Here is an 11,363-nt window from a genome sequence, read left to right as displayed (position 1 = left end):
TGAGAATATATGACCTTTAAGATTCATACTACACAGGCCCTACACTTTCAAGATATTTTTCAGTTAATCTTTATATATAGCCATACACCTATACCTCTTTCTTTTTAATCTTAGGCTGAAAAACTACTGTAAATGTAAATGGCTTTAAATGACAACTCCTTTTGATATTCATGTGCAATCCAGATATTACAAATGGTAACTAAGCATAATATACATAGAAAGCAAATACATCATTTTGCCATGTCCATCCATCCATTATCCGCTATATCCTAACTACAGGGTCATGGGGGTCTGCTGGAGCCAATCCCAGCCAACACAGTGCACAAGGCAGGAAACAAACCCTGGGCAGGGCGCCAGCCCACCGCAGGGCGCACACACACACACCCATACACCCAGCACTCACTGGGGACAATTTAGGATTGCCAATGCACCTAACCTGCATGTCTTTGGACTGTGGGAGGAAACCGGAGCACCCGGAGGAAACCCATGCAGACATGGGGAGAACATGCAGACTCCACGCAGGGAGGACCCGGGAAGCGAACCTGGGTCTCCTAACTGCGAGGCAGAAGCACTACCCACTGTGCCACCGTGCCGCCCTATTACCATGTCTTTTTATCAATATGTGGAATGACCAGCATAATGAGTGGGTGTTTTTTTCTTCATTTTTAAGCAATGCTTACAACTAGAAAGGTACAAATAATGATCAGCATACTTACCCTTATATAGCATAATTTTTTTTTTTTTTTTACATTTGGTGTAAAGGACGTAGCAGAATAACAATATATAAAGTATGAAACATTAACCATAATGCCAAGAGGATAGTTGATTTTTTCTATTTTCCACCAGTTCTCTTCTTCATCAGTAAGTTGGCTGTTTCTTAATTCCAGCATTATCAGGCAGCAAGGGTGCAAGTAAACATCTCAGTGTGTTTAAATATGATTTAATTGCCATCACATCTTTGCCAGGTGCTTCTAAAATAGTGTAACCTGATGATGATATTAATCAGCATGAAGATTGTTATATAATATTGTCTTCAAAGGTTGAACAAGTCTTGGCTCTCTTTCATTGAGCAATTTTATTGCTATTCTTGCATGCACCAGAGATGGCACTGTTTGGGTGTGGGGAGGAGGAGGAAGAGTGAAAGAAGGAGAGATTGGAGCATAACTTTGGAAATTTCAGCTTAACTCTTAATGAGTTGTGGCACCCGGCTGGGGTTCATGCCCGGACGGGATGCTCAGGAGGACCGGAGGAGGGCTTGTGCCTCCTCCAGAACACGAGGGGGCATCCTCCATGGTTGCTGTGGGGGCCACGGGTACAGAGCTTGGAAACTCAACCCTGTAGGGGCCCGTGGTCACCGCCAGGGGGCGCCCCAATGCCTTGGGAGCCCTGGACCTCAGTACTTCCGCCACACCCGGAAGTGCTGGGGGGAAGAGTATTGGGGACACCCAGAGGACTTCCGGATACACAGATAGAGCTTCCGCCACACGGGTGTGGCTACAGAAGCCCTTAGGATGCACCTGGAGTCCATCCGGAGTGTATAAAAGGGGCCGCCTCCCTCCAGTCAGGGGCAAGAGTCGGGTGGAAGAAGGACGAAGCTTGGTAGAGAGGAGCGGAGGCGGTCCAGAGACTAATAAGGCATTGTTTTGTGGCCAAGGACTTGAGGGGTGATTGGTGCTGTGGCACTGGGTCTGAGCACTGTAAATATGATTAATAAACGTGTGTTGGGTGAAACCATCGTGTCTACCTGTCTGTGTCCGGGCTGTTCCCCACAGAGTGTATTTGAAAATGCTATACATTGTAATATCCCTGTGTGTCTTTCCTAGCACCTTATCAAAATGGCAGAATGGTCAGATTATGAGATTTAACAGATGCATCTTCAATGTGCATTTATTTATTTTTTTTTAATTTTATAATGCTTCAGTTGGTGAGGCCCATTTGAATTTGTGTTGGTTTACAGAGTCTGTAAGAAAATATCTTATAAAAATGTTAACATTTCATTATATTAAACTACTTGACATCTTGTGAAAGAATGGGTAAGATTTATGTTATGTCAAAAATTTGGTAATATTGAGTTCATCCTTACATTGTTCTGGTACATACAGAATCTTTGAGTAATTAGCGTGCCAATAGTTGTTTAATTGTGAAATAGCAGGTGCCTACATATTTATTTTCAGTCTTATCTCACACACAAATTCAGTTAACAATAAAAGTAAATATTTTTTTTGTAAAAGTAGTTAAACCATCATTTGTAGATTTGTTTTATATTTGCTTTTGTTCAATACCATTTCAGCAAAATCTTGTTTTTCTTTTTCATTATCAGTAGGGGAGAATGTTTGCAGTACAGTATATGCCATGCAACTCCTTAGCAGTCAAAAACTCATTATTGAGTTGCTTTGCGATCAGTTGGGAGTGAGGTCTTTTGACTCCTAAGGCCTTGGCTAATGGTGGACACCAGCTGAAACATGCTACACTTGAAAAACCTAATTTAGAGCAGAAGAAACATTAAGCTGTACAAGCATTGTGCATGAACAGTGAACATGTGCCTTTTGTCCTTTTTTTTCCTGATGCACATTTACAATCCTTTTACTGTATAACCATTTAAATCAGAGGGTTAACATGTACAAAAACAGAACATTCTTTATGTTGTTAGGTTGTCTGAGATTTCTAATATATTACTTAATAGTTGAAGATGCCTGTTCTTCAATCCACCTTATATTAGATAGTGGTAATACTAGGACGACCTGATGATCTGTTGGTAAAGACGGGCCAACTAGAAGTAAATGTTGCAGGGACATAAGGAGCTATACTAGGACATTGTGGCCTACTGGCTCTGTTACTTTGTAGGGCTGCTGTTAACTCTGAAAAATACTTCAGATTGGCCTAGAATTGAGCACTCCTTACTAAGCAAAGTAAATGGTGGCCATTTGTTAAAGGTAAGAGTGAAAGGCTTATAAGTACTGTAAATATTTACAGTATGTATGTATACTGTAAAGTTATAGACTTTTAATATATAAAATCATATGGGTAGTAGTTGAGATTGGCTTGCATCAGCCTCTAGTGTCTGTTCTTGGCAGTCTCACACTGGTGCCCCTAGGAAACAGTCCATTTATAAATTAACCAATGTTGTTTTACGTGACGTCAGTACTGTTTAATCCAGAATTTTTCATTTATATTTTGTATTGTGTTAATATAAACATTCTTGTAAAATACCCATCCTTTGTTTTTGCTGCTACAAACTTAATCTTCATTGGCAATATAAGTATATAATATTAAAGCTTAATTTAAAGCATGTGTCCTCACTGGCACCAAAACAAAAATTTGAGACTTTACAGGAAACAAAAGGATGCTTTATTAATTTTGACATCTACGGCAAACTCAGAAAATGTATATTTTCCACAGAACTACTGTAATCTTTGGCTTATCCCTTCAATGGTCTTTTCTAAAGCATATTTTTTTATTTTTCAACCCATGCAGGTGGCAGTGGGACGCCAGAGTAAATCAGTTACCAATGGTAAGTGAAAAAATATTCTAAATTCAAAATGTTTCCATCCAAGCAGGGAAATGTTAGAGATTGCTAAATCTATATTAAAGTAATTTAGTATTTTCTTGTGACATTTATGGCATATTTTGTGCAACAGCTGAGCCCCCACCCCCAAAATCTGACTGACCCATCAGATTGTATGCCCTTTCATGAATTTACAGTAGTATTACAGAGGTTATTAAACTCTCATACCTCAGTCGACCTAATCACTTCTTTCCATTCCTAAACAGACAGTTATGGTTGATGTTACATGCATGCCTAAACAGACAAAGCCTGAAAACGTAGTAGCTAGAGATTTGCAAACCTATAAATCAAAATTGAATTTTGTTCTTTTTTGGATATGAAAAATAAAGAGAAATAAAATAGCATTGGTACAGAGTATTCTAAATATAACTTGTAGCAATAAATTCAAAACTTTATGTAACCTTCTTTACGTGTGATCTGTGTAGCAGATTGAATGGCATGTTCCCGGCATGTAACTGTAATCCATAACCTCTCCTGGCTTCAAGATTCAAAATACCTGAGTAACAGCCAAGTCTTATATAGCCAGACAACGTGCCTTCTGGAACTTGTTCTTGTTTCATTTGCAGATTATGTCTGCATACTGGCAGAAATTAACAATGCTTTGCAAGTATAATATTAAAAAAGCTGTGCCACTGATATGAAACCCAGGGGTCAAGATGGCTGTAGTAAGGATTAGCATGGTATTAAAGTGGATTTGTTCTAATTCTGCACCCACATGTGAGACAGGTGCTGGTAATATAGTAATTGTAACAATATCTATCTCTCCTCTAAGGACTGGGAACTGGAGTGAGAAGTAATAATCCTAAAGTCAAGTTCAAAATGATAATTTGTACAATTATAATGGAAAATTGAAGCAAACATTTGAAGATTTCACTATATAGTTTAAATTAAAAAACAACTTTAATATTCTTTATTGACATGAAATGAACTGCAGTTAAGATGGAAAGGGTAAAGGTCAAGGACCATAAAAGATCATTTGGCCAAACTAGGTTTTTACTTCAAATCTGTGAGAGAACTATTGGCTCATAAATCACCTTCAACTACATCATCCTACTGTAAAATAATATGGTAAAAAGTTGAAAGCTATTCATGAATGCATCATTTAATTTCAGTTTATTTGTATATAATGAATAAGGAAGAGGTAAAACTAAATCTGGTTACAAATCGGCATTACTGATCAGTGGTCTGTGTTAAAATAAAAGGGTGATGTGGCTTTTAGAGTTAAGACCCTCTAGACTTGCCTTCATTTTAAGTATTAGATCATCTCAGTCAGTCCTTGTTTTTAAATAACATTTTAAAACATATATGTGTACTGTACATTTGCCTTTTCTATTCTTAATGTGTAGCTTTATATTTTTTCCTTATGCTGTTATTTTCCAAACTTATAGTTCATTTATTTTATTTTTGGGGTACACATTGCCATTCTTTTGTATTTTATCATTTTTGTTCTTATTGTTTATTTTTTGTATTTGTTTTAAATTGTAAAGAACTTTGTGTCCTGCTTGAACTGTGCTTTATAAAGAAAACTGTTACCATTAATATTATTTTTGCTACTGAGATGCATTGGAAAGAGAGCATGATCTTTATTTGAATTAAACTACCATCCAGAGATATATGAAATTTAACCTTCCCAATTGAAAATTCAACTTGAATGCTCTTCTAAATGGTCTCTACTATTAGGAGAATTCTGAGATAAATTTGTTGTTTATCTAATACTCTCATCATCTCTAGTATGACCTTGCAATTCTCCCAAAATTCCAGTCTACAAATGAATATAAACAAAATAAACCTAATGCCACATTCAGTAACGCAAAACATGGGAACTGATGCTAATTCACTAAACTATTTGTAGGATGGCCTTCAAATTCTGGTTACTGTTTTTAAATGTAAAAATAATTATTTCCTCTAACTAACCTACTTTAAATACCTCATAGTTGGGATTTAACATAATTTATGATCTGCAGAACTGACAATGCTGCCAGTATATATCCTTCCTCATATTACTTGCTATGTGATTTACAAAATCTATCCATTTTCCTGAACCCACCTATTCTGGCAGCATCGAGCACAAGGCAGTATGCAGTCAAGAACTGAACATCAATTCTTTGCAAGCCACACAGATAACTACATTCAGTCACATGAGGCCAATTTACAGTGTTAAGTCATGCATGTCTTTGAGATTTGGAAGCAATGTTGGGTATATCTGGGTCCACTGTTCTTGAGGCTGATCCTCCAATTAGCTGTGAACCACTCAGTCTCACTGAGATTGCACAGGTGGTAAACTAGCTGAGGGTAGGGAAGGCTAGAGGGATCTGTGGCATCAGGGGTGAACTTCTCCAGGCTGGTGATAAGGCTGTCCTCATGGCAATCTTTGCTTATATTTGGGAGACAGGCATCATCCCAACTGCCTGGAAAACAGGACTTGTCACCCCTATCTGGAAAGGGAAGGGTGATCACCTGAATTGTGGCAACTTCAGAGGGATAACACTGCACTTGGTGCCCAGTAAGGTCCTTGCTTGGGTCATCTTCAATAGGATCCACGATCACTTGCCCACCTACCAGCGACCAAAGCAGTCTGGTTTTATGCCTAAGAAGTCTACCATCCTCCGTATCCTGGCACTGAGGGTTCTCATAGAGTGCAAATGCGAATATCAGCAGTTTCTTTGCAGAATTTGTTGATTTTCATAGAGCATTCAATTTAATCAAACTGCCCTGTGGGACATCCTGAGATTTCATGGGATCCCCTTCAAGTTGCTGGATATCATGGCTGGCCTGTACGCTGATATTGTGAGTGCAGTGCCGAGTGGAGGCAGAACTTCTGTGTTTTTCAAAGTTGATTCTGGGGTTCATCAGGGGTGTGTTCTTGCTTCTACTCTCTTCAGTGCTTGCATGGACTGGGTGTTGGTCAACGTTGGTGAAGAAAGATTCAGTGATCTTGACTTTGCTGACAATGCTGTGATTTTCATGGAGTCAATGGAGGCTGTGATCGGGGCACTCGAGAGAATGGGCAAGGAAACTGAGTGTTTGGGCTTGCAAATGTCCTGGATAAAAACCAAGATCTGGGCACTTATATACCTCGTGGGCACAGCCATCAGCAGTGTGTCTGTCTGTGGAGAGAGTGTTGACCTTGTCGAGGGGTTTACTTACCTCGGCTGTGACATTCATGTCTTTGGTGACTCATCCTATGAAGTCAGTAGATATATTGTGAGCTTTTGGAGGTGATGAGGTCACTGGAAAAGGGATTGTGGCAGTCCCAATATCTCTGCAAAAGGATGAAGGTCCAAGTCTTTAGAGTCCTGGTGCTTCATGTCTTGCCATGTGGTTGCATGAGATGGATGCTCTCCATCTCACCTCACCTGAGATGAAGTCTGGACTTCTTCGGTACTGTGTCTCTTTGGAGAGTCCTTGGGCACTGCTGGTTTGACTTTGTGTCAAATGAGTGAGTCCCAAATGAGGCACATTACCTGCATTATGAGGGAGGATCAGTTACGGCACTACGGCCATGTGGTGCGATTCCCTGAGGGTGATCCAGCTTGCAGGGATCCTCATTTTTGAGGGCCCAAACAGTTGGACCAGGCCTAGGGGATGCCAATGTAATACCTGCCTGCAGCAAATAGATAGTGATTTCCAGAGAGTGAGACTGGATCCCATGTCTGCCTGGGGAAGGGGTTGCCAACCAGGATACCGAGCTGTTTCATCATGTGGTGGATGTGACAACACGCTGTACCACAGTACATGCTCCCCAACCTGACCTGATGGACTACAACAATAAGTCAAAAGTTTGAATTTGTGCTTTTAGCCATAAATAACAAACAGTGTATATGGTAACAACATATTTGACATGTTATCTCACAAATGTCCGTTGTTTTGATAATTGAACAAGACTGTGAGTTATTTTTCATCAAGAGGAGATCAGTAAGACAGGCTGCTTAATAGTCATAAGTATGCCTGTGTGGAACAAGTACAAATGACATACTGGAATAACCTGCGGCCAAAGAACAGAAGTTGCTATTGTAGCAATTATACTTGGCACATTGTTGATACTGCCAAACTTTATCTTTGCATATGCATATCATTTGTTATACCAGACCTAAGAATAGTACATGTATTGTATATAGTGACTTCTGAAAGTCTTTTTGAGATTGTCAGCATTTTCTTATTTTTTCTTAGCAGGAATGGGACACCTACCCTAGAAGACTGAAAGAAGATTGAAGCAAATTCCTATCACCAAGCAAAACTATCCTGTTTCATATTTATATTTAAAAACAAACCACCATAGCCCAGGAAAAAAAAATATATATACATTAGCACTGTATTTAAAGGCCACCGTTTTACCGTTGTAATTTCATATTTAAAGTATATTGCCTTTGCACAAGACCTTTTATTTTTCTTAAAAATATGCTGTGAAATTTGAACATTTTTATTGCTGCGAATTCTTGAAAAAAGAAAAGCAAAACTGCAGAATTTTATTGACACGGCTACTAGTTGATGCAGCATTCTTTCATTCTTTGTAACTGAAAGGCTGCTTTAAGCATTTTTAGTTAAAGAAGGTCCCTCAGCACTTTAGATGTAGCATGCTGAATATTATTTTAATAATTTTTTTTTAATCATTTCTTTAAGTGGAAGATTTTGTACCTTTATTTTCTGCAGTTGAGTTTTACTTTTTTGTTCATTTCATTGTATTCTTTAATGTTCCCAGCATAAATACAGTAACATAAAAAATTGGATCATCATTTGCAAAAGCGTGGTACTGATTTCTGTGGACAATATAGTAAGTGAATAATGACTGCAGTGAATGTTTAGCACACATACACACATTGCTTTTAAAAGTTTAGCTTTACAGCACTACTAAGTATGGTAGAAAGCTCTAATACATGTTAAGACATATAGTTACAGACTTTATCTTGTAGCCTTTACACTGCTTGTTATTTAAAGTTTTTCACACATTTTTATATTTAAGTCGCGTACCTGCCATTTGAAGCTTTCTAGTTATGGCAGTTTAATTATAAACATAATAGTGACCCTCAGCATACTAGACATGACCCATCATGTGTTGATCAAGTTTGTGTTTTGAATGTACTGTTGTATACTGATTAAGACAGTGGCATTTTTAAAAAGAGCATTCATTAACTATGACCACTGTATACTTCATGAGTACTTCACAGCATCATGATCGTTAGTGGTCTGTAGTGAAAATTAAGAAAAATAAATAAAAAGTTAAAGATTGCCTATTTAGTGTTTTTTTTATTATTCCCCTTATTGATAAAATGTGCTTTATTAATTATTGGTATTGCATTTTAAAGTTGATTTTATGAACTCATTTGGGCAAACAAAAATATCTGGCAGGGATACTGAAACTCAATCCCAGAGTTGCAACCTTATTCACCAGCCATTAGGTGCTGCTTATTCAATGCCTTATCCCAGGTTTTTATTGTTTTTTTTATTTTAGTTTAACTGCATCTTTACTCTCTACCTTCACTTAGTCTGCTAATTCAGAATTAATGTGAAATTTTACAATGATATGCAGAACTGTCATGGTGACTTGTAAACAGGAATACCTTTAGTAGGTTATGTTTTAATGTGATGTTTTGTCACAAACACCCTTAAGAATTATTAAAGGGATTTGAACAATCATTTCACTGAAACAGAATGTAAATTTTAAGTAACGTTAAAAAAAACTACGGGTTGTAGGTTTATTTGTAAACTTAATTTTCAAGGCAGACATAGGTTAATGAGAAGTTTATTTTAACACTGTCTACTAACCGTCTGTAATATCTTGTAGGTATCAGTGAATACTGCTGTCCACTGTAGCTTTACCAGGCTGAGCATGGGCACCCTTATAATAATCATGAAATCCAAAACCCTATTCTGAGTTTGTACAAGAATTATTCAATATGTTCGTAAATTTAGTGTTTTGTTTGTCCTGAGATCTTATTAAAAAGTATAAAAAAAAATGCATTATTATAGATTAAGTTCTCAGGCTCAGCCATTTGATCCCTTCCTTTTTAATCGTTTTGAAATCTGACTAATGATTGCTGTGGACTTGCACTAGCTTCTCACAACCCTGAATTGGAATAAGTGGGTTTTTAAGTGGGTGCAGTATCTAATGTAATTATTGCAACAATTCAGTTGCCCAAAGTTAATGTTGAATTGAAATGGGATGTGTGCAGTCCAGGTAATCTAATAATGCATTTTACATCAAATTTATAGGAAAGCCCTCTTATAGTACATTTGCTGCAAAAAATAGAAGCAGATAAATTATTTTTATACTGATAGTGGTAGGCAAGTTTAGCCTCCCCAGATCTTCATAAACAATATCAAATTAGAACAGTTTAGTATTTAAAAACATACTTCATTTCAGCCTATTTCAAGAATGTTTAATTTTCCTTTGTACACCCTAAAATTCAAATAAGACTTTTGGTGTTTTCATATACTGTTGTGCATTTAGGGAGGGAATATACTGTATTGTCACTTTGCTTGCCTTGTGCTGGTGCTCACATACACATAAAATGCAGTAAAGAAGTATTACAAATAACATTACTGGGGAAATTTTTAATACCTTTTTTATGTACTTTTATTTTTGATTGAATATTTTAAGTCATTATATTAGGGTTAAACTATGCAATTGTCTTAGCATTTTCTATCAGTTATGCCATTGTTTCAAAACACTTTGGGTATTTCTGTTGTAGCTGATAGCTTTATACAAATAAATGTTAAAATATATAATTGAAATTCAAACCACAATAAATATGTACAAAATCAAGATGTGTATTTCTCATTTATCCATTCCAAAATAGTAACAAATTGATAGTTTGGGAAATGGTTAGTTTGGCCACATGTATAATTAAGATTTCTGATTAAACAACAAACTGGTAAATGTGGGCAAATATATAATTTTCTTTGAACTCCTTTTTTTGGTAGTAATGCTTAGACTGATAGGTAGAAATTGGGCAAATAGTTTTGGAATTTTAAGATTTAAACCAAAAAAGTATTCTTTGAGAAATTATTAGTACTGACAATAAACATACAGCACCGGAAGATATCATTATTACGCTCTCTGTCTATAAGAAATTCAAATGTAACAGCCAGTAAACTTTAGTCATTTTCTGTTTATAGGTTTTGAACACCCTCAGTCAAAAAATATTAAAGAACATAGCAAAAGTGTGCAGATTTCAACATAGTTCTCCAACTCGAAGGTGGTTCGTTTTTACTGCATTGTGTGTTGTTTGGGGGTGATAGTCATGCAGCACTTGGCACTGCTGGGTTACTGATTCAAACTCCTGGTTTTGAATCTCATCTTGTCCGCTATCTCTGTGAACTTTGCTCTCTGCCCCATTCTATATGGGCTTTTCCCAAGCTACCCCTTTTGCTTCTACATCCAAAGATGTACCTGATAGTTTAATTTATGTATTAAAAATTTTCCAATGCAAGTGAGTGTGTTTTGATACATGACTATGTGCCCTGTTGGCATCCTGTCTTCCACTTTGTGTCTCTCAGCAATCCTAAAATTGAATTAAGTGAGTGAATAAAATAAAAGGATTGATATAAATTTGCACATCTTTCTGAAAATATGTTTTTACTTTGTCATTAGAGTTTATTAAGTGTAGACTGGGGCCAAAAATTGCAAGTTTATCCACATAAAATTAAATCTACAACACAATAAAGCATGCAGAAAGTGAAACACTCTGAATTCTTTCTTATTGAACAGTTGTGTTAAAATATAACAATTTTAGGATGGTAGTATTACATCTCAGTATATTGAAATAAACTGAGGTATTTAAATTATTATTTTAAATAA

General features: G+C 36.8%; 1 protein-coding gene across 7 annotated transcripts in view; it reads left to right on the top strand.

Moving 5' to 3' along the window:
• The window catches only part of cald1a (caldesmon 1a), a 333,467-nt gene extending 323,139 nt beyond the window's left edge, over positions 1-10,328 (top strand). For 5 of the 7 annotated variants that reach the window (XR_003716693.2, XM_028804805.2, XM_028804774.2 and 2 more), the window contains 2 exons: positions 3,475-3,511; positions 7,736-10,328. Coding sequence is in view for 5 of the 7 variants with exons in the window: in XM_028804805.2 (XP_028660638.1) it covers positions 3,475-3,511; positions 7,736-7,758 (60 nt within the window). In the remaining 2 variants the exon portion in view is untranslated. The remainder of the gene's footprint in view (positions 1-3,474; positions 3,512-7,735) is intronic. The other 2 variants (XR_003716695.2, XM_028804787.2) reach the window with 1 other exon arrangement.
• The last annotated feature ends 1,035 nt before the right edge of the window (positions 10,329-11,363 follow it).

Source organism: Erpetoichthys calabaricus, chromosome 1 (genome assembly GCF_900747795.2).
Source record: "Erpetoichthys calabaricus chromosome 1, fErpCal1.3, whole genome shotgun sequence".
Classification (NCBI taxonomy): Eukaryota; Metazoa; Chordata; class Cladistia; order Polypteriformes; family Polypteridae; genus Erpetoichthys; species Erpetoichthys calabaricus.
This window is presented reverse-complemented; position numbering and strand designations above follow the sequence as displayed.